The 22233-nt window shown below is 51.9% G+C and overlaps 9 protein-coding genes across 9 annotated transcripts; 3 read left to right on the top strand and 6 right to left on the bottom strand.

Annotated features, from left to right (window-relative positions):
- Window positions 1-3282: 3282 nt before the first annotated feature.
- PtrM4_058610 (DUF3328 domain containing protein) lies at window positions 3283-4205 on the bottom strand (the record flags this gene model as incomplete). The annotated part of the gene is made up of 3 exons (XM_001932648.1): window positions 3283-3668; window positions 3722-3829; window positions 3887-4205. The coding sequence occupies 3 exons, from the start codon at window positions 4203-4205 to the stop codon at window positions 3283-3285; spliced, it is 813 nt and encodes a 270-aa protein (XP_001932683.1).
- Window positions 4206-5514: 1309 nt separating this feature from the next.
- PtrM4_058600 (2OG-FeII-Oxy-3 domain containing protein) lies at window positions 5515-5793 on the bottom strand (the record flags this gene model as incomplete). Its single annotated transcript, XM_066105414.1, has 1 exon — window positions 5515-5793. The coding sequence occupies one exon, from the start codon at window positions 5791-5793 to the stop codon at window positions 5515-5517; it is 279 nt and encodes a 92-aa protein (XP_065964041.1).
- A 61-nt stretch (window positions 5794-5854) lies between these two features.
- PtrM4_058590 (uncharacterized protein) lies at window positions 5855-6337 on the bottom strand (the record flags this gene model as incomplete). The annotated part of the gene is made up of 1 exon (XM_001932647.2): window positions 5855-6337. One exon carries the CDS (start codon window positions 6335-6337, stop codon window positions 5855-5857), a length of 483 nt encoding a protein of 160 aa, XP_001932682.2.
- A 273-nt stretch (window positions 6338-6610) lies between these two features.
- Window positions 6611-10954, top strand: PtrM4_058580 (Transcription factor Forkhead-HNF3 family; the record flags this gene model as incomplete). The annotated part of the gene is made up of 3 exons (XM_066105413.1): window positions 6611-6920; window positions 7001-8432; window positions 8488-10954. The coding sequence occupies 3 exons, from the start codon at window positions 6611-6613 to the stop codon at window positions 10952-10954; spliced, it is 4209 nt and encodes a 1402-aa protein (XP_065964040.1).
- A 453-nt stretch (window positions 10955-11407) lies between these two features.
- PtrM4_058570 (Ten1 domain containing protein) lies at window positions 11408-11851 on the bottom strand (the record flags this gene model as incomplete). The annotated part of the gene is made up of 2 exons (XM_066105412.1): window positions 11408-11711; window positions 11763-11851. 2 exons carry the CDS (start codon window positions 11849-11851, stop codon window positions 11408-11410), a joined length of 393 nt encoding a protein of 130 aa, XP_065964039.1.
- A 396-nt stretch (window positions 11852-12247) lies between these two features.
- Window positions 12248-12825, top strand: PtrM4_058560 (uncharacterized protein; the record flags this gene model as incomplete). Its single annotated transcript, XM_066105411.1, has 2 exons — window positions 12248-12428; window positions 12482-12825. 2 exons carry the CDS (start codon window positions 12248-12250, stop codon window positions 12823-12825), a joined length of 525 nt encoding a protein of 174 aa, XP_065964038.1.
- A 1101-nt stretch (window positions 12826-13926) lies between these two features.
- PtrM4_058550 (CypX, Cytochrome P450) lies at window positions 13927-15447 on the bottom strand (the record flags this gene model as incomplete). The annotated part of the gene is made up of 3 exons (XM_001932643.2): window positions 13927-14073; window positions 14208-15296; window positions 15349-15447. 3 exons carry the CDS (start codon window positions 15445-15447, stop codon window positions 13927-13929), a joined length of 1335 nt encoding a protein of 444 aa, XP_001932678.2.
- A 3293-nt stretch (window positions 15448-18740) lies between these two features.
- On the top strand, window positions 18741-19616 carry PtrM4_058540 (DUF3455 domain containing protein; the record flags this gene model as incomplete). The annotated part of the gene is made up of 3 exons (XM_001932642.1): window positions 18741-19032; window positions 19081-19530; window positions 19591-19616. 3 exons carry the CDS (start codon window positions 18741-18743, stop codon window positions 19614-19616), a joined length of 768 nt encoding a protein of 255 aa, XP_001932677.1.
- A 1359-nt stretch (window positions 19617-20975) lies between these two features.
- PtrM4_058530 (UbiH, 2-polyprenyl-6-methoxyphenol hydroxylase and related FAD-dependent oxidoreductase) lies at window positions 20976-22130 on the bottom strand (the record flags this gene model as incomplete). The annotated part of the gene is made up of 1 exon (XM_066105410.1): window positions 20976-22130. The coding sequence occupies one exon, from the start codon at window positions 22128-22130 to the stop codon at window positions 20976-20978; it is 1155 nt and encodes a 384-aa protein (XP_065964037.1).
- Between the last annotated feature and the right edge of the window lie 103 nt (window positions 22131-22233).

The raw sequence follows: 22233 nt of genomic DNA, 5'->3' as shown, positions 1-22233 counted from the left end.
AGTAGCAGAACTATCACGACTTCAAGCAATAGTAGACACGTCCCGACTTCGAGCAGTAGCAGAAACGTCCTTACTTCGAACAGTAGCAGAAACATTACGACTCCGAGCAGTAGTATACACGTCCCGACTGCGCAGGCGCAAGGCCAGTCAAACATCAATCGAACAGTCCAGCACTTCAACGACAGCAGAGATAATAGGAACTGTGCTGGCCCAGGATGTTCTCATCAAAAATGCCCTACATGCATCCTGGTCAGGTATGATCGAGCAACCAATGTGGATGATGTTTTCACAGAACAAGACTATTATATCCATATCCCAAACGCCGGCGATGCAGATGGATATGGCTGGGCTCACAACATAGCCGGTTGTCTGAGGTACCACAAGACTTCCGATCCTCCCCACAATTGTAGAAGATGTGGATCGACTGTTATGTACCGACCGCATATTGTGTTTACGCGAACGGTAAGATCGTAGTGGTAGATAATTCTATAGTCATTCATTTCATGAATCTTAAGAAATTCGATCAGCGAATAGGTGTCCCTAGATGCATCTTAATTAATCCTCACATCTCCTGAATCTTGTGAAAAGCGTTTACTACACACTAAGAGCTGTAAGGTCAAGACTTCATTGACACTGCATACTGTAGATATAATCTCCAACCAGCATCAAACTACCGTATCTTATGCCACTCCCCGTAGAAAATCTCCGGTACACAAGTCTCAATCGCGAATTTTCCTGCTATTTCACTGACATACACCAGCCTAGACGACTTCAGCACCGTATTTTCAAAGTCTCGGAGACGTACACCACATTTCTAACCTCCAGCAGTTTATATTCAAGACCCATATCCCCTGCACTGCATCACATCGTCTTCCTCGCTCGCGTATGCCATCCCAACTCTGAACCCTTACCCAACCTGATTCAAGCCAACCAGACATATGCCAGTATCTCTCCCACTGAACGGCGTAGCTCAAAGCCTCCATATGCAAAATCATTTGCAATCAAAACTATCCCACCATGGAAGCAGGGCGTATCGGGGCCGCATGTGCATGGAGACACGATCTTGCATACCGCGTCGCGATCTAAGATTCTATCGGTTTGCCGATGCGTTAACGTGCGGCATCAAAGCGCTGCCATTCGACGAGGCACGTGGTTTTTTTTTGTTGAATGCAGGGTATCACGCACGTTGTAGACGCGATGACTTAGTGTTCGATGTGATACCCTTTTGCCAGTGTAGTGGACCCTTAGAAAAGAATTGTTCCCGGCCGCTTTTCAGCCACTGGAATGGTTGGGCTGGAGTTTGTAGTAAATATTAGCATGAGGAGCTGTCTCTGAACTATTCTCATTGCAGGCAAGTCTCCGGACTGACCTGCTGATCGCAACCGTTCCATTACTGTAATGTTCGAGATGGGCTTTACGGGGTCCGAAAAGATCAAGTACGCAATTCAGGCCATCAGGCTATCAGGATTGCATTCAAGGGTTCACCATCCGGTCGTAAGGGGTCCTTTTCAATAGCTCCGTTCCGTTCCTTTCCCCTAGCTTCACATGCAGCTTACACGGCATTACTATCTGGCACTTGAACATGCATGAGAAAAGTGCTTGTACATAGGGCATGTAGAAGACGCCACGTCACGCTACAGTAGTTAGACCGCTTGTCCAAGTTGGTAGAGATATATGCAGGTGCGCAGATGGTGATTCCGGCTTTAGGATTGGATTATCAGAACGATGGGTGATCGCGCTGGAGGTTACCCTGGTTTTTACGAGAGGGATAGTGTGTTTGGTTACGTATGGGAAGTCTCAGGAGGGATGAGGGGTATACTTTTAGCCGTCCTGGTTGGGTGTCTGATAGTGCATCTGATAGCGCATCTGAAGTGAAAGTACCTACCCTGAGACCACTTACGCAGGGCAGCAGCATGTAGTCCCTCACGGCAGCGTAGCCGTAAACCCTTTTCCTGGCAGTTAAAGCAGCGTGACAGCCGTAAAAAGACGATAGACAAGACGTAATCATCTTTGCAGTAGCGCGTATCGGTACTGTACTTTTGAAAGACTTATACGAGCATAATTACACTTGTACCGTGATTATACTGATCGCGTCCACGTTTTTGCTGCTAAAATGGTAATTTGTCTCATCTTTTTCCCCCTGGATTGGTAGGAAGGGGGTATCTTTCCAGGCCCTTATGACCACAGCTCCATATGCCGAGGGTACCATATAGGCTAGAGCTTCTCTTCGATGCGCAGATTCGCTGCGTCGATGTAATCTTTTGCAGTCCTTCTTGCTGCGGTAGTTTTGGACACCTCGTCGGGGTACGTCGGGGTACCATACACCACACGCCCTGTGCAAGAAACACCCCCGAACACTCTGCAGAAAAAACATCCATATCGCTGAAGATGAACAAACGCCGGTTGGTACCAATAATGGGGCGACCATGAACCTGTTCCGAGCAGGGAATCTGCCTGTCTACTCGCCTTGTACCCATCTCTTGGGACCTTGCTAGGATCGCAAGTTTTAGATGTACCATAAATCGCACGGTACACAGTCACATTCCCACTCGACTAAATAAATACCCGTACCGTACCGTACAGCTACCTGCGGCACCCATACACCCGCCAACCTCCCAAACCACTCTTTTCTCCCTCCATCTATATATGCGTATCGTTCGTGATCTCCGCGCGCGCGGAAAGTTCCCTTTTCAACGTAAATTTGGTTGGCATCGGTAGATGCAAATATCCATGGATGTAATCAATTTCTGCTGTAAGGTGTGCGTGAAGCGGAGATGCTGATATTTTCTTGGTGAGAGGGGGGCGGGTAAGTGGATATGGTATTTTAGGAGGGGATGCTAGGGTGGGGGAGGTGTAAGGGGAGGTGTGAGGGGGGTGTAAGGTAGGTAGGTAGGTAGGTCATAGAACATTCCTCCAACTTACCAGTAACATAATAGTACCCCCCAGCTCTCCGCCTCCTCAGCCGAACGAGTCCACAGCATAAACACATCCAGTAACCCTCTGTTTCAGCATTTGTTTTTGCGCGTGCAATGCCAAAGTCTGAAAGAGAAAAAAACCGGAACAAAGTTTCCAGTCTGAATTTGTCACAAGTTTCAAACGCGTGGGTAAGTAGTCGAAAAGCCAAGCTGATCAGAACAACGTTGCAGAGCGCCAAAGCCAGCTGGCTGTATAATAACAAGGTTTATTTATACACGTATACACAAAGAGGACATAGGGGAGCTAGAGTATATGACCGCCAAATCTAACTATAGCGCTCAACACCAGCCTCAGCGCAACGAACAACTAAAAAATCAGCTGATCATCGTACGCCCTCACACTCTCCAACCTCTCCCTCACCGCCTTAGGATCCTTACAAACATGTCTACTATCCCACCCATCGCTCCCCCCATTATGATCTGGGAACGTAGTTTCCAACCCTTCCAGCGCCATATCCGCACTGCACATGATGGCCTGACGCATGTAGTCGAAGCAGTGAATCATGTGCCAGTGGTGGTCGTCTTCGAGGGTGTGGCCGGACGTCATACCTGAGTAGACGGCGACGACGGCGTAGAGGCAGTGCAGTTGGTGCGTCATTGATGTTGTGTAGACGGTGGCGTTGGGCCAGGTTATGGGTGTGGGGAGGTTGTTGTAGTCTTCGGGGTTGGGGATCGATTGGAAACCCATGCCGACTGGTGGGGGGGTTAGTGGAGGGGGAGTGATGGGTGGGGTGGGGTGGGCTTACTGGGCATGAGTTCGTTCCATGCTTGGAGGACTTCGGGCTTGAAGAACTCGGATGTGTTATAGGGGGCAAAGGTCTGGTTGATCTTGAATTGGGTGATTGTTGTAGGAACTGGATGCGGTTGTGTTAGTTTTGTGTTGGGGTTTGAAGTGGTGTGCGGATTCGTACGATGAGGTGACCACCCTGTGATGTCTCCACCAACATCGTGTTCGCTGGTTGAGGGCGTCCTTCCAAGCGAAGATTGTAGCAGTCCTTGGTCTCTTGCCAATAGCCCGATGATGATGAGTTGTAGTCCAATTACAAGAACCCATTTCAACGCAGCTACCGCCCGCAGACACATTACGTTCCCTCTTGACGGTGGTGCTCTGTTATGGTAATCGCCAGCTTGCCATTGTTTTCCTCCAACTAATGATTCCACCTCGGTTGATGAGTCGTCGTCATGGTGTTGGTCCTTTACGTCTGCGTAGTAGTGCTGTGGCTCCATCATGTTGGTATAATGAATACTTGACGCCTGGTCAGTGTGAAAATAGTTATTAAGAAGAAAGAATGAGCGCAGCTGAGGAACCAAAGGCTGCAGCCTCGCGGCTAGAAGAGTATATACGTGCCAAGCATTTCATCCAACACGGAACTGTTGCCGCTGTCGCGTTTTGCACTTTTACGTTGACGTGCTCCGGGACGGCTGACCAGGACTCGTATGCGTGTCACACGGGCTTGCGGAAACCAGGAAAACCGAATGCGCACTGTGCGAATAATCCTTGTCTCGTCAGGATGGTGGTTTGAAACTGTCGATGAAATCGCCAAGAGTGTGAGACATCCCGTCTCCCGTCTCCCGCTTTCCAAGCGAGGATAGCGTGAAACCCAATGTGGACTTCGCTAGCGTACGTTTGTACGAGGCAACTGGAAGAGAAGCCAATGAGTTTTCTAGACTACACGCAGGTAGAAGGGCGAGGCTCCACGAGGCTGATTTCATATGAGACAAGGACCGTTTGGCATGCCGGTGGGCGGGGAAGACGACGAAAGCAGTAGCCTACTGAGACGGCCTCGTGCGCCATGGAGAAGGTGATTGGATTCGTGTGAGGATTTTGCTAAGTTTGTGTGTTCACGGCGGCGAAGAAAACCGAGTTTTGTGTAAGAAGAAAGAAGAAGTAGTAGAGGAATGGTGTGAGTCAAGATTTGAGGATGTATTTTTTGATTCGATATAGCTGTAGGTGGGTCCAGTGTGTGTGCTGCCAGCATGCACCATACAAAGGCGAACCAAACGCCCAAGAGTTCTAGAATCCCGCGACACGTTTAGGGTCGACGTGACAGCTGTATCCATACGTTACTCTTGACTTCATTGCCGATGTTTGCGATGTGTTTCGTAGCTTTGCGACACCGAGGTCACGCATCAATAGGTCAAAGGTGAAGGCGCAGCGACAGATAAAACGCGGCCCCGTTTATCTTTCCGCGCCAGCGACCAGGCTCGGAAACATCGCCTAGATGATGCGGCTCTCAGGTCATGCGTGATGGGACGAAGAATAGACTCACTATTTATATATAAGCGGTCGCGAAAGCGCGTTGCAGCAGGCTTTGGATTGAAATTCTACCAACAGATAATCCTATGCTGCATGCAGAAAGAAAAAAGTCGGGAGAATATACTGGCGTACGTACGTACGTTTGCTACACGCATGAAGAACAACGCCACGGGAGATACTGACGGACGTACAAGTATGATGGTCAGTTGGTGTAGGAGAAGGCAAGTAAAAGCGTCAGGCAGTACGGGTGAACACCGGCAAACACGACTGGCCTCCTCCCTCTCAACGCTTGACACACAAGTCGGTTCTGATGACCCATTTCTCGCCGCTGGTGACTTCACGTCCCTCGTGCAGCATGCAGTCGGCGCCATGACGATGCAGCAATGCAAGTCCAACCTGAAGCCCAACTGCAATGGGATCAGGAGGTGGATCCTTGCTCTTCTTCTTTGGTGGTTCTGGATAGAAGACTGTCTCTCCACCGATGCATCCCGTGGCGGGCGAAGTGAGGTAGAGAAGCAATGTCCAGGTGGTACGCGTTGCCACAGGCGGGTTGCCCGGCATGGTGACGTTGTTGGAATCATCATCTGCGTCGGTTAGCGCGACTCGAATGATAGTGGGAGAGTCATAGCAAGGTACAGTGTTGGTCGAAGAACTGTCCCCTGGAGTAACGGTAGATGCGAATGTTGGGATTGAGGCCCACGACTTGGCCGCCCCACAGCTCCTTCCGTTGTTCGTCGCTTAGGGCAGCGCCGGTGATCAGACCCTCGAGCGCAGTCTCGGTCCATAACTTCTCTGCAAAGGCAGCGTCGTCGATCTGATAGCGGTCGTTCACTCGCACCGCGTCGCCTTTCTTCGGCTTTCCTGGCGTCGTGGTCAAGGGGAGCGAAGAGAGGAACGAGACGTAATTCCTGCACAAGGATGCCGTCCATAGGTTGGGGATGGTGACAATCTGGTTGGGAACCGACTCTTCAAGCGCAACATCCGACTCTGGTATCAGAGGGCTCAAAGCAGGCCAGTTTGGTAGCTGGCGCGTGGGCTGGGTTGAGCCGGGAAGAGATGCGCTCGCTGCACCTGACGGTGTCTTGGTCTTCTTCTTAGGAGCCATACAGTTTGTTATTTTGGTTCAAAATCTTTGACCCTTCTCTTGTGTTGCGCGCGATTGGTGTGCTAGTGAGGGCGATGGGAGAGGGTCTGTCTAGTTCGCTCTTACTTGGAATCAAGAAGCGCATTCACTCGATCTATGTGCCTCTCCCGTCCGCCCGTCCTTGATTCTATGGTATTCTGGCCGCGACCCGATATTTTTCTTCTTCCAATCCAGGCCACTTCCTCTTCTCATTCGTAACAATCGCCGGAATATTGTATAGACTAATTATCAGCCATGGGTTCTCCCGAGGATGCAAATAAAGTACATCCGGCAATATTCGATATCAGTTTCCAACAATCTTTGAGTTTGTACTCGCGACTTGGATGGGAGAGTGTCTTTGAAGGTCACATCAACGACGATGATCGTGGTGAACGCCAAGCTGCACGTGCAGGACGAGTAGGGCCGGCGCAAGCCTCTCACAGCCAGGCTCGACCGACGTGCTCCGACGCCCTCAACTCGCTGCCACCGGAGTACACCAGCTTCTCACGACTGGAAAACGAGCCTTGGCCGGTTTGCACCCCTCTGGCCTCCCTTCACCGTACTCGTACGTATTGCGCCGCACCGAGACACAGCTCACCGGCAGTCTGGGCGAAAAAAGAAGCGCGCCGCTAACCTCCAGACAAGCAGCTGCAGAGGCCCTCATCCACCCGTGGGCCGCCAACTTCTCCGACCATCATACGCTTCTCAGCCACTACGCAATCTTCGAATATGGCGGCGGCAGCATGGCCGTAGCCCCTTCTTCAGTGCAGCAAAATCATGTCCACCCCCAATATGAAAGTCCCGACGCCAACTTCCTGTCTGCCCCCCAAGAGCGCATTCCCGACATGGAAGCCGCGACCAGCGATGCGTCGGCCATGGCCGCAAACATGGCCGACGACACCAACACGCCTGCCCATCACGACGTGATGGACCAATCGCTCACAACCGCCATGCCGTCGCTCGATTCCGCAATCAACTTTGCGCAGCCGGCCCAGCTCAACAGCGCCGACATGAGCAGCATGCCCATGGACATGGACATGACGGCGCTTCAGCCCATGGAGCAGTTCCTGCCTCCCACCACCAATGAGCGCCTCACTGCCTTTGCGCGTCTGCGCTTCGATGACGGCTCCTATTACATGCACACGTATCAAATCACCCTCGGTCGCAACCTTTATCTAGCCCACCGGGACATGAAGCGCCTTGCCAAAGCTGATGCCCTCAACGCCATGGGCCAGCCCGAGGCGGCAGAAGAATATCTCAAAGGCAGAGAAGACAAAAAGGACAAGAAGAAAAGGCGCGATCGGCGCCCAGCCCGCAGCGTCATTTCTGAAAAGGGTGGCATCGTCAGCGCGCCCATTGAGCACATGCCCATCGAGTACCAGCAGCGCCGCCAAAGCAATGCCTCGCATTCCCTCGGCTCCAATTCTCACCCCACTGGCGAGACTGGTGAAGAGAAGCCCGCTGAACGAGCGCCTCAAAACATCATCATGCAGGCCTTCCCCGAAGTGCCTTCGCAATTTGATGGGCATGTCCCCGAAGATCCCAATGACTGTCCACTTGTGCCTATACACCCGCAACACGTCAACAGCTCGACGGGCCGTCTAGGTCCCAAGGGTATTTCGCGAGAGCATGCGCGAATCTTCTTCGACTTTGACGCTGGCCACTTTTGCATCAAGGTGCTGGGTAACAATGGTCTGTTTCATGAGGGTGACTTTTATCCGCGCGGCGCGACCATACCCCTGGATCACGGCGACCACCTTAGGATAGGTGCTGTCGACATTCACTTCTATTTACCCGATGTCGCCCTCACCGAGGAGCAGCGACGGCGCCAAGACTCGGGTTCACGTCCCATGAGCTTCTCCTTTGAGAACGGGAATGGCCAACTAGAGAGTGACGAGCACATTAGTTCCGAAAGCGAGGACCAACGAACCCTCAACCCTAAGCACATGTACTACCAAACCCCTGCCATCGCTAGCGACGATGACGAAGCGTTTGCCGATGAGGACATGGACGAGTATGAGGAACCTGCGCCGAAACCGCGACAAAAGACAAGTCTCAAGCTCAAGATTAAAAATCTGTATGTCCAGCACTTGAAGCCGCCACACTACGTATAGCACGCTAACTTGATACAGGCCACCAGTCGCTCCTGCAAAGGAGAGCAAGAAGGCGCACAAGCGGAAGCATCACCACCGAGAACTCACTCCCGAGGAGCCTGCCCCTAAGAAGGTTAAACTCAAAGTCAAGGAAGCAGCCAAGAGCAAAGAAGCGGCTGCCCGTGTGTCTACGAAAGAGCCAAAAGCACACAAGGAGCGGAAGGAGCCCAAGGAAGCAAAGGAGCCTAAGGACAAGGACGCAGTTCCATCCAAAGAGCCAAAGGAACCAAAGGAACCAAAAGAGCCAAAAGACAAGGGCAAAGCGCCTGCCAAGACACCCGCGAAGATACCTGTCAAGGCCGAGACGCCGGTGGAGGAATCCGTAAAGGACGTATCCACGACTGCAAAGCCCGAGCAGCCGAGCAGACCCCCACCCAACGACAGCCCACCTTTGCTGCGCAAACCGCACGAAGGCGAGCTTGAGGCTGGGGACATTGAAGGTCTCATTACGGAAGAATTGGCAGAGAAGCATAATCTGCCCCGGAATCTCATTGGTCACGTCGTCGAGAAGAGAAAGGGGCCTGGTAGACCGCCAAAGGACGGCATCATGTCCAAACGACAGCGATCTCAGCTCATCAAGCAAGTCAGGGATATTGAAAGGGCCAAGGCGGCCGGTATTGACCCTGCCGATATTCCCATCCCAAGCATCAAGCCCAAGACGCCCAAGAGGAAAGAGTCGAATGCTGGCGATGGCGAAGACGAGGGTGTCATGGAAACTACAGAGCAAGGCGATGGTACAATGGCAGGCCTCCAGAAACAGGCCAAGCCCATCAGACCCCCACGAACCCCCTCTCCCGAGATGCACATTAGTGATTATACCGAAGAGCAGCTGCAACGCCCCACAGCCAACTATGTTGTTCTCATTCACGAGGCGATATCTTCCTCTCCCACTGGTGCCATGAACCTTCAATCAATCTACACCTATATCGAGCGGAAATACCCTTGGTATAAGTTCAAAACCACCACGAGCGGTTGGCAGTCCAGTGTAAGACACAACCTCGGTCAACACCATGCTTTTATCAAGGACAGCAAGGAGGGCAAGGGCTGGCTGTGGCGTATCAACCCCGAGGTTTCGATTGAGAAAGAGCGCAGAAAAAGGCAAGCTAGTCCTCCACTCAACCATACTCCGCGACCACCTTATTACCCGCCTCCAAATGGATATCAACCTTATCCTCAGCCCGGGTATCCTTACCATCCCGGTATGGCGCATGCGATGCCACAGGCCCCTCCAAGACTCCCCCCAAGCCTCGCTCAGCCTCGCCTCCCACCCAGTATGGCTCGCAGCGAAGGAAACGCAGCTTCTCCCGGCGCGCCGCAGAACGCACCCCATCCATCACCGTATGCATCTCCTTGGGGCGGGGGTGTTGCAAGTGGCAGTCCACCAACGCCTAATCCTCCACGGCCTTATCCGCAAACCAACTCGCAACACCCACCTGCTAGTTCCGCACCTGGATCCAGTGGTCAATATGGTGTTTTGTTCCCCACAGCCGCTCCACAGCAGTCGCCGTATAGCGGATCCTCAGCTCCAAGTCCATATGGGGGACCATATGCTACTGCCGGCGCGAGTCCCTATGGCCCACCCCGCGCCTATCCACCACAAGCTCCTTCGGGCCAACAGCCGAATGCGCCTTCCCAACCACAACCTTCAGCATCACCTCACGGTCAGCCCCCTCAGCAGCAGACTTCTGTCGGTCAGCCACCACATCCGTCCAATGTGCAACAATCTACTCAACCTCAAGCACCTTCACAACAGGCGCCGCCGCCGACTGCAAGTTCATCAAATGATGCTACAACTCCACATCCCTCTGGGCGGTATCCCATCGGCGTCCATCCCGATCTCACCCGACAGCTTGAGGCATTCCGTAAGGTATACCTCGACAAGAGATCAGGGCCTGATGAGCAGAGGAAAGTAGACAACGCAATCAGGGCCTGTGTAGACAGAACGGTACCCGAGGCGACATTGACACCGGCAGAGATCATGGTGCTCGATTCTATATGCGGCGTACCGAGCATCAACAAGTTCGTGAACAGAAGACCCGCTCCCAAGAATGAGTCAAGGTCGGCCACTGTATCCGCGACAGTCGAGGACACTGCAGCGGCGATGGCTGCTGACGCTGTAGCAAACAATCTAACTCAGCAGGACCAAGCGCCGAAAGACGACACGTCTTCAGCAAAGGCACCATCTTCGGCACTGGTACGAGACAGCGAACCGCACAAGTTTATGCCGAATATGACTGGTCAATCATCAGCAGCACCGTCGAATACAGCATCAGCCCATGGCAATGCCCCTTCCCATCGCCCAAGTGTTGAGCCAATAACGCCAGTGCCGGGTTCACCAGCAATCCAAACCGGCACTCCTTTGCGGCGTCCTCTGACCGAGTTGAACACAGATAGCACATCTGGGGCCGAAGAAGCCACAAAGGCGGAGACGAGCGGAGAAACATGACTGATGGAGTGAGTGTCTTGTCATTCCTGAAAGAAAAAGTTTGAGGGATATTTTTTACTGGCGTAGTAGAAGTCTAGCGTTTGTTTTCTATGGCTTGGCATGTTCTCAACTCTTTACGCGTCGCTGATGCGTTGGTCACATTGGGCTCTCTGGCGTTCCAGGTAGGCGTGTATACCTGGCCGGTTTTCATAGATACCCTTGACAGCGTAGCTCGGTTGGGGCCAAGGACGGCGGTGTTATGGCTTTTGAAAAAGTGGCATTTCCGCGTACGCTTTGTTGCGCGGATCACGGGATTCATGTGTTATGGCTTACATGACTATTTTGCATATATGCATAATATGGCGGCTCATCCAGTAGTACGAGACAAATACACATGTGCTTTGTATGTTATGTACTTTGTGTGTGAGACCAATGTAGTGTTGAAGTAGGACGATGAAGAGGCACGGTGGAATACTACAAGGACAAGTTTCCAGCACGTGCACCCTCATTTCGCTTCTCCACGGCCTTGCTATATGCTGCCAAATCAAGATTACCAGCGTCCCAGATGCAAAGCGCCTGCACAAATACGCCCTCCTTGTCGGTGATTCTGCGTTGGACGTAGCCGATCACATTGAGCCATGTTCCTACATCCACCTCGTGCCGCTTGACTCTGTCTAGCACATGTTCAATGTTGAGATTTGCGACAAGTGGCGGACTGGAAACGGGATAGTCATGCTTGAGACGCAGAGTCGCCGTCTCCACTATGTACTCATCTACACTGGCCTTTTGATCAGTAAAGCGCAAACGCCACGGCGTAGATGCAATGTACCAGCCCAGGAAGCGGACTTTTGTTCCGTGGGGGCATGTGGGGAGGTCGCGCAGGAGCACGAGGTTAGATGCAACTGGTGTACTGGACATTGGGTGGTGAAGTGAGACAGTGGTGGAGACGCAGAAGCTTGGAAAGCGGTGGAAACTATTGCCGGGGTCCGATGCGCATGGCACGTGCCATTGGCTAGCGCCGACGACATCATAGTCTCGCCCGTGCATCGAGGCCCGATTCACGACCAGCCAGGCACCCTTCATTCACGCACATAGGCACCACCCGGAGCTAGGCACCACTCCCAACTAACTTGTTCTCCCTCTCCGCTATCTCGAGCATATTTCGCTTTCTCGCACTCTAGGTAATCGCCTCCTACCGCCCCGCAACCCCACCATCCCACTCTTTGGAAACGTCCGAGATAGCGACCAAAGGTTGCGATAGGCTTTACACCAAGCTTCCAAAACTTACACTGCATATCCAGCCCTACATCGAAAATGAGCGGTTGGGGCCTGGGATGGTTTGGCGGAGGCCAGGCGAAGAAGGAGGCGCCCAAGAAGGCCATCCTCCAGCTTCGCGGCCAACTGGAGATGTTGACCAAGCGGGAGAAGCACTTGCAAAACCAAATGGACGAGCAGGATGCCTTGGCGCGAAAACACGTTTCCAGCAACAAGCAAGGTAAGAAAGGGCGTCTCGCTGGGGTCTGGCCGCGTCGCTAACCATGATGACAGCCGCGAAAGCTGCGTTACGGCGAAAGAAGCAGTTTGAGCACTCGCTCGAACAAACGAGTGCACAAATCATGACGCTAGAAAAGGAAATCCACTCCATCGAGACGGCAAACATCAACAAGGAGACACTAGACGCAATGAAGAATGCAGGCAAAGCCATGCAGCAAATACACGCCGGTTTGACCATCGACAAGGTAGACACTGTCATGTACGTGACTCCGCATCCTCCCCCCAACACCATACTATATCTAAAGCAAGCAAACAAACTAACTCTACCCGCAGGGAAGACCTCCGCGAACAACATGCCATCGGCGAGGAAATCAGCGAAGCCATCACCTCAGGCGTAATCAACAGCGGCATCGACGAAGACGAACTCGACGAGGAGCTCGCCGAACTGCAGCAGGAGAAACTCGACGAACAGATGCTCAATACGGGTAATGTACCCATTCACGATGCTCCTTCGAGCCAGAAGTTACCGCAAGCGCCCAATACAAACATCAAGGCCTCGCACCGTGTTGAGGAGGATGATGAGGAGGAGGAGCTGAGGAAGCTACAGGCTGAAATGGCGATGTAGTTTTGGGGTGTTGTTAGTCTCTTTGGACAGACGTCAAGGGCGGCATGGGTTATAGCGATGGCGAGATGGAGTGGTGCTTGGCTTGGCTTGGCTTGGGCTTCTGGGGCGTAACGGCGACTTGACTTTTGGTTGGGGCAGAAAGCGGGCCTTTTTTATGGCTCCCTTTTTAGCTATGCCTGTTTTTCTTCTCTTTATCTATCTTATAATCGTCGCGGTCGGACGACTTTTTGGTTACATCCATGTGTTGCTTCAATGTCGCTATACGACGCGTGTGTATGTACTTTGCTTGGATGAAGGGGATGTCTGTCGGTGAGGAATAGACATGTCGAGTATTAGATTTGTGGAATTTTGGATACTGAGTTCTTGGGCGTGTGATTTGTATAGGGTCATGGGAATATGCACATGTGGCCATTCGACGACGTTGGGATTGCATGTGATATCCACGGGTACGAAATCACGTAGACTAAATATCAATGCCTTTATACATGCAGCTCACACAGACGCCTCTGTTGCAGACCCAACAAGAGAAGGAAATACCCACACACATTCCCCTTCCCCCGCTTCACCTACCAACCCACTGATCAACCACGCCCTCTCCACTCCACAAACAGTCGGGAGCAGGCAAAATTCCCCCCTCCCCTCCCCTACTTATCCCCCCCAGTCCTAGCCTCATCAAGAACAACGCTCAACGCCTTCTTATCCCAAAAAAAATACGTCTCCTGCTCCCCCCCAGTCCCAGCAATCACTCTCATCTTCCAATCGGATATCAAAACTCCACAGTAGACGGGCGAGGACGAGGCGCATCTCTTGATAAGCGAGTTTTTGGCCGATGCAGGAGTGGCGGCCGAGTTGGAAGGGGTAGAAGATGGCGAGGTCAGCGGGAGGGACTGATGGCTGGGAGGGGTCGGTGGAGGGTTTGGAGGGGGGGAGAGGAGAGGAAGCGCTCTGGGATAAACGAGTTTGGGTTAGGGAAATTGTAGGATTGGCGGTAGGCGGAGAATTGGTTGAATGTTACGTAGGTCTGGATTGTTTTAGTTTTGTTTGGAGATGGAAGGGGGGTGGAGGAAGTCATGGTGAGTAAGGTGTGTGAGCGTATCTGTATGATGATGATGATGATGATGACTGGAAAAGAAGATGAATAGGTATAAAACTCACCCCTTCAGGAACCCATCGATCACATATTGTATCCCCACCCTTTGGCACCACCCGCGGAACCCCAATCACAACCGGTGGACCAAGCCGCAACCCCTCATCTATAACAGCATTCAAATACGGCAAATTACCCGTAGACGAAATAGTAATATCTGTTTCCTGTTCAAATGTATCCCGTATCTCAGCCGCCAAACGATGCAAAACACCCTTGTGCTGAACGAGCAATCGCAGTATAGCAGTCAACGCACTAGCCGTAGTCTCACTACCTGCAAACGCAAGCACCAGTAGATTAAGCCACCACTCCTTATCCGTAAAATGGTCCTTCAGCTCGCTGTACTTCTTCGCCGGCGTAACCCAATCCGGGCGGTCGTCGTCGCGGGCGATGCGTCTCTGGGCTTGTTCGTGACTCATCTGGCGGTGATCCATACTACGCTGTACAATGCGTTTGGGGATGATAAACCGGAGTAACTTGTGTACTGGGGGATAAGCATTTACCGAGGCGATGAGCGCCAGGCCTTTTCCAAAGTCCGACGAGATTTCCACCCATGGATGTGCTTCACCCTTCTCCAGACACCGCCATGACTCGCCGTACGTGAGGTCGCCCGACAGGTCAAATAAGAGGTAGTTGAGCCATTGAGTCAGATCCACCTTCTTGCGTTTCTTAAGCTGCTCTATAAACAAGTCGACATAGCCTTCAATCACGGGTGCCTGCTCCCGCAGCGCCTTTTCAGAAAAGGAATTGGCAAAAGCACGTCTATACCGAGCGTGGTCGCTCTCGTGCCAATACAGTATCGAGTTGGGCTCATCGGCCTCCATCTTCTTGAAGGACGTGGGGTTACGCTCAAACAGCAGGTGGCCAGGCCGATTGGCGTAAATGTCTTTTAGTGCGCGGCTGTCGGCATATGAGAGCTCGTTGGGGGCTACGCGCACTATGGGTCCATATTTTGCGTGAAAGGACGTGAAGCGTTGGTGGATGATGCCGCGTTGGGTGGCGATGACGTAGGGGATGCGGAAGCTGCGCCAGAGGAGCGGACCGGGGTATTTCCGTAGAGGGTGGAGGTGGGCGTTGTAGAAGGCGTAGGTGAATGTGAGCTTTTAGTCTTTGGTTAGAGTCGAGTCATGTAGTCTGCAAAAGGAGACTGACGAGTGAGGTGAGGAGGAAGCATGCTAATATTGGGTGTGTGATAGCTTGCGACAATAGTGCTGCGAAGCTTCCGGTCTGCTGGTAACTCTCGCTTGTCATGGTAGCAAGTTATGGTTCTTTCTCTGATGTTAATTCTGTTTGGAGGGCGTCATTGTTTGGAGTGAGGATAGCTACTCGGAGTCGTGTGGCTCTTAAGTTAGTTAAGATATGCACGTGCACCCCGCTTTCTTTTTCGGCCACGTCGTGCATCAGTTAGCTATAGTCATCCTCGACCAGTGAGATCACACAGCAGCTAAAGTTTCAAAGGTGTAGTTATCGGGCATGCGTTTAGATTACAAGACTGGGATGGTACAGTAGCAGTGATTGATAACGAAGAACACTAGTATGGTACGCTTGTACAAGCTTGGACGTCTTGACTAAATCGCTGTCCAGACAGACTTGTCAACAATCAATCGATCGACATGATTGATTCCTATATGGGTTAAAGAATTACTTCATTAGGCAGCCTTTAACCTAGATAGGAATCAATCATGCCGATCTGATTGATTGTTGACAAGTCTGTGTCCAGATAGGACGGCAAACATGTCCTTCACTTAATGTCCACATCTTCTCCTACAATTACTATTTACAGTATCCAACGCATGGTCCGTGATATCTGAGCTCTACAGTCCATAGTCATGCTTGAATCTAAGCCCGTGAAACATTCTAGTCTCATCCTGTCGCTATCTATTCGGTCCTTCCGATCTCCTATTCGAGAAACAGCTTTATGCTACTATATAAACGATGAAGGCTACAAATACGACGCACTGGAATACGAAAGAACAACTGTGCGTTTGGATCTGTGTTGGAAGGCAGCTTTTCTGAACATCGAGTATATATAACTTGACCCAAACATCTTGAACACGTATCTCGATAAGATGTAACCAGTTGGTCGTTAAGCAAAATCCATGAGGAAGCGAAAGGGCCGAGCTCGTATTTCGTCCACAGTGAGCAAGGCAAGTTGACCGAGGTAGGATGTACTAGCAGGCGAAAGAAGAGGGGTACACTTAAATATAAATGTCAGGATTGTTTATCAGTTAGTGAGAACTGACCAAAAAGCCCATTATTCACTTTGTTGTTGTCGTGACTATGCGCGCAGTCTTCGCGGCTCGTATTGCTGTGCCACAGCCAGATGGCGGCTGCTGCGTTCGGTTGATGTACCGGTAAGCGAGTGTGTAAGATGTCAGTGTCAGTCATCTGTCGCTATGCCAAAACTTAACCTGGCGCGGAATGATTTCTTGACGGGTTTATTTGTTCTTTCAAATCCTCGCCTTGCTCGAGACATGTCAACGCCTGATGTGGCTGGCGACCTCGCGAAGGCGATGTTGGAGGACAGGATCCCAGCCGGAGCAGCGACCTGTTAATGTTGCCCAATTCGTTGCGCCACCTGCGCCTCAGCATGCGCCGACATTTGGAGTCTCATCTTTGCCATTCAGCGCGAAAGCAGATTGCAGGCGAACTCCAGAATGGGAGACGTGTGCCGTCACGGAGGGTGTCACAATCTACAATGCCACCACCATCACATGCAGCCCAATGCAGGAGCTGCCTGAGGTTTGAGAAGCACCACAGAAGGCTGACAGGAGCGCGGTATCCCGCATACACGAGCATCCCCAATCAAACTGAGATCGCTTGACCTCCAAAAGCGTTCGGCCGACGTTCATCATGCTGGGGAAGTTGTCGCAGAAGCTGGCGGGATGATCGTTGAAACGGTTCGGTTGAACTCTGACACAGGTCATTCTGCGAACTTCATGGGTTTCGAAACAGCTGACAGGTCGAAAATACTTGGTCACATCCCGTCACTCACATGTTTGAACGAAACATTCGGCCCACTTTCTTCCGCGCTGTCTTCCCGCAATGCATCACGAGCATCTCTAGGCCGGCCGTGATGCGGGCTTAATGTGGAGCGAAAAAGAAAGAGGCCTAATATCGCTGCTTTGGTGGCCTTGCAGAAAACTAACATGCCAACATTACCCCTCCTCTTATTACATACAAGAAGGCATATATCATGTCTAGTCAGCCGATGGAAGTTTGTTCTGCGACTAGTACACTCCCGGCTCTTCTACTCCGCGTCCGCAGCGTAACGTCCCGCCGAACATACGTGTCGGCAACCAAGATCAATAAATGGCAGCGCTTCGCTTATCCATGGATATTGCCAATTATACGTGAAAGAGGCAAGTGTAAACCTCCCAGAGTCAGTCAGTCTCCAACATAGCAGCCTTCAGAAGTTGCGCTTAGCCGTGATGATGCGCAGTATTCTCTACAACCACATCGGATGAGACACCCACGAGACCCGTGCCGCAATCCCAAAGTTAGTCGCAAAGTACCGACCCAGAGCTTGCGATTGCCGCACCTTGCGTTGTTCTTGGCCCATGGCCCAGTTAATTAGCCAACATTCGGGCTTGAAGCGGGGCTTTCGATAGTGTGTGCATGCCACTAACGGACTATTAACTGGCTTTGTTTGTTCACATCAGGTCATATTATCAGCCGTGTACATGCAAGGCGTCTGCAGTGCACAGACGGCGGGTGATTGTCAGGGAGGCCGGACTTCGATCCAACCTCCCGTTCGGGCAGGCGAGCGCAAACCCAACCTCCGGGCTTTGGGGTCCCTGCCAGTGTTTGGTCTTCGTCTGGAGGGCCTGACACTGAAACTGGAAGATCCTTCGTTGGTAAGGCCGGCGGTGACAACAACAACTACGCCGCCTCCCTAAGGCAGAATCCATGGCTTGGTGTCATGACTTCACATGGCGGTGGAGGCGACGTTCAAAGAACCAACCACCACCAAAATCAAGAGCGCGAATGGAGGCTCCAGACGAAAAATAGGCAGCGCCACGGGAATGCGGCTCACGACCAAGACAAGGAAGACGCATCGTATCGCTGTTGGAATCCCTGCATTTGATCCCAAGATTGCACGTATCAGCGTTTATACAAGACACAAGCATCAACTCTGGCTTGCCGCTCTCGGCAAGGTGTAATGCGGGAAAAGGGCCACCCTGAGACGCTCAAGCCACGTCTAGGTCTCACCAATTTGGCGTGCATCCCGCTTCAAGGATCAAAGAGGATATCCGGGTTGGTCTGTGTTGACGTACACACACATGGCGGCGCATGTGGTCCCCTGTAGCCCGCCTGTCCAACGGCCAGGCGCGAGGGTTACGGGAGAAGGTATAAGTCTGTTGAAGCGCCTGCTCTACAAGTCGTGCAATAACGAACCAGCCTCGATATCTTGACCCTAGCGGAGCAATAGGATTCCTCGTCCTCAATCATCTAAATTTCATTCTTTTTTCTGGCGGCACTTTGTTATATCGCATATCAGATAGTCTCAAGCATTTTCAACCTGTTCACGTCAGTTCGTCAATATGCTCTACTCCACAATCGCTACGGCACTCCTCTTCGCCGCTTCTGCTACTGCAGCTGCTTTACCTCCTCCTCCCGGCCCCCCAGGTCGTCCCGGCCCTCCACCACCACCTCGTGAACCATCATACGTCCCCGCTCGCAAACTCGACAACCTCGCCAAGCTATTTCCACAAAGCTCTCTTGCAAGCCCAGGAGATCTAGACTTGAAGTACGTCGTCCTCGGCATCGGTACACAAAACTACACTTGCGCGAGCTCAGACGACAGTGCGACTCCGGGTACCACCGGTGCTTTCGGTAAGAAGACCCCTCGATCCCTCATACACCACTGCTAACATTCTCTAGCCACATTATACGACATCGGCTCCAAGCTGCAAGATGACTGGATGGCCAAATGGAAAATCGGATCCATCGCCCCCGTCGCCCTCGCCCTCCAAGAATGGGCCCCCCAACTCGTAGACTGGAGCCTCCAATCCCAAGGCTTCCAACACGTCACTGGCCACCACTTCTTCGCCGACGTCGCAGGAAACAACACACCGACCTTCTCCTTCGACAAGCTCAGCGCACCCTTCCCCATGATCCAAGTGGCCAAGCTCGGCGCTACTGATGCCCCGGCAAATGCGTGTCGGGGTAAGAACGGGCTGCCTGCCGTTCCGTGGCTGTATCTTCAACATCAGGCTGGTATCACACAGGGTGGCATCAACACTGTTTACCGTGTTGAAACGGCTGGTGGAAATAAGCCTGCTACGTGCAAGGGTATGCCTCCGTCTTGGGAGGTCAAGTATGCTGCGCAGTGTACGTTTTTTACTCGAAACATGTTTGTTTAGGGTGCAAGATACTAACGTTTTTTCGTAGATTGGGTATACGGTCCTAAGCAGTAAGCGCTGAGCTGACGACGCGCGTTGAGGTTGTTACGCATGATATCTCTGCTTCCGTTCCTTTACATGCTTGGACATCGGTCGCGCGCGGTTAGCATCGCCCTCATTCATCATATGATGGTTGGCGACAGGGCATGGTTTCTTTCTTTCTTTTCTTCCTACTGTTCCATTTTTCCCTACAATTTTTCCTTTCTTATGCATGATACCCTTTCACATGCATAGTCCACGGGACTATGTGAATGTGTCGTAATTGCTGTTCGGGGTATTGGCATCTGTTTATGAGGCGTCCACGGAGATCAGGTATCGGGGTTATTATCATTATTGTGATTGTTGCTCAGGAGGCGCTCTTAATTCATAAAACAGAACACCAACTTGTGATATCAAGTCATTTTTCTCTAATTCGCTTTTCTTCGTTGCTCCAGTGTACAAACATAGACATGAGATCGTTACATCCACACAAAGCAAGCCTACTTGCAACCACTTCCCATGCTCAACCATCCCACAACTAAAACTCACCCTCATCCCAGGATAAGAAACAACCTCACACAAGCACACCTCCTTCCCCACTACAACCTACCCCCATGCAGCACATCTCGCGACCACCCAGGCCTCCCTCCCCCAACCTAACCGTCCCGAAAACAAAAACGCGGTGCCGCAACACACCGATAGCGATGCTGATGCGGCAAAGGCAGTCTTTCCGAAAGCTTCGCCACATGCGCCTTGCATGGCTTACCGCGCTACTAATCCTTTGACACCGTTTTACCGTCTTTCCCAACAGCAAGCTAATCCACTCTTCCCACACACACACACACACACACACCCCAAGCCACTCAGCATAAATCTACCCATTACTGCACAAACCACCAAGCCACCTACGCGCTCACATCCGCATCACGAGGCCTCAACGGCTTGTCGCGTTGAACAACCCCCGCTCACAGTCCTCCGCGGTGTTTGTTTGGTGAACACCCTAGAAAAGGTCTACCCTGGAAAGTAAGACGGTAAGACGGGTGCGTACATGGATGTCGGGGGTAAGCTGACACTGATTCGTTTGTGATACCTTGGGGCAGTGGGGGCGGGTAGAGGGCTTGGCGGCGGGTGGGGTTGTGAGTACGAATACGGCATGTCTGGCGGCTAGGTGGATGGAGTGGTGAGATTTTCCCTGGGGGTGGACATGGGATGGCGCCCTTTTGTGGGAAGGAATGATTGATTAATTGATTGATTGATGTTTTTTGAGAGGCTGTTTTAACGTAGGGGTATGCGCTGGGGTGTGAAGCGGTATAGAATGGTACTGTTTTTGACTGAACAAGTGCAACTCCACGACAGAAACATTTGACTGTAAAGGAGGCCTAAAACATTATTTTTTTAAAGATTCCTACAAAGCTGCTTCGATGGGTGGTGCATATTAGTAATAGCCCGTTGACTCTCTTCAACGCCCAAAGTCCATGTTGCGTATCGATCAGCATACCACTTTGAGACACCATCAAGCCCCTCCCGCTCAATCGCTTCCGCAAGAGTCAAACCATCAAGAATAGCCGCATTTGCCCCATTGCCTCCCACGATAGGCTCAGCATGGATAGCATCACCAACGAAGCACACCCCACTCTTTGTCAGCACGTCCTGCAGGCTAGGCAATGGCGCCGACGTCGTTCGCATGAGCCAATGAAGCATTCTATCATTGCGCATCTTTTCTGGGTCGAACACTTGGGAAAATGGCGTCGTGAGGTTATCGAAACTGCTTACTTCTTCAAACAATTCGTCTGGGATCTTTTGCGCTCCTTCGAGAGAGCGGTTGGGACGATGCAAAGGGTCTGTGCCCTGGCGTGCGGGCCGCGAATATATCCAGTTGATGTAAATCTGGTCGACTTTCTTGTCGTTGATGCTGACGGAGAGAAGGGAGTCGTTTTGCTTTGTTTCAATGACGCTCGATTCCTCCATGCCAGATCCATACACCTGTCCAAAACTCTTGTGATCAGTCTTTCGTTTTCCGTTGAATACCGCGTATGGTAGAATCTCGACAGCTGCTGATGGTAATAGTAATTTGCGTACGCTGGAGTGGACTCCATCAGCGGCTACAGCGAGCTTTGCAGAGCAAGAACTCCCATTGTGGAATTGCAGCTTGGCGCCTTCTGGAGTTGTTTCTACACTCTGGAGTGTATGCTCCCATTGAATTTCAAGACCCTGTTGCAGTACTTGCTCGAATTTGGCTCTGTTGGCGCGAAATGAAGACGATGTGTCGTACAAGCCGTTGTGATTCGGCAGGTGCACTTCCTGCGCAATGGTTCCTGTACCACCAGTTTCGCCATCAACAGCAACGCGGCGTTTAAACGTGACCTCGTCTATACCAAGGACACTCAGGAGTGGTCGATAAGCCGATGCATGTAGGGTAATTGCGTAGTTATTCCTGGGCTTCGATGATGCTTTTTCGTAGAGGACGAAGGGAATGCCGCGATGGAGAAAACAGCGACCAAGCGTCAAGCCAGCGATGCCTGCGCCAATGATGGGAATTGGCTTTGTCATGCCTAGGTATTGAGATGGACATTTCGGAGACGAAAAGTGATGTTTATGGAAGTACTTGGGTTGTCAGCGGCCGTGAAGCCGCTGGCGTTGACTGGAATAGCTC

Source organism: Pyrenophora tritici-repentis, chromosome 2, assembly GCF_003171515.1.
Source record: "Pyrenophora tritici-repentis strain M4 chromosome 2, whole genome shotgun sequence".
Taxonomy (NCBI): Eukaryota; Fungi; Ascomycota; class Dothideomycetes; order Pleosporales; family Pleosporaceae; genus Pyrenophora; species Pyrenophora tritici-repentis.
Note: the sequence above shows the minus strand (reverse complement) of the source record. Positions and strands in the feature narration are given on the sequence as shown.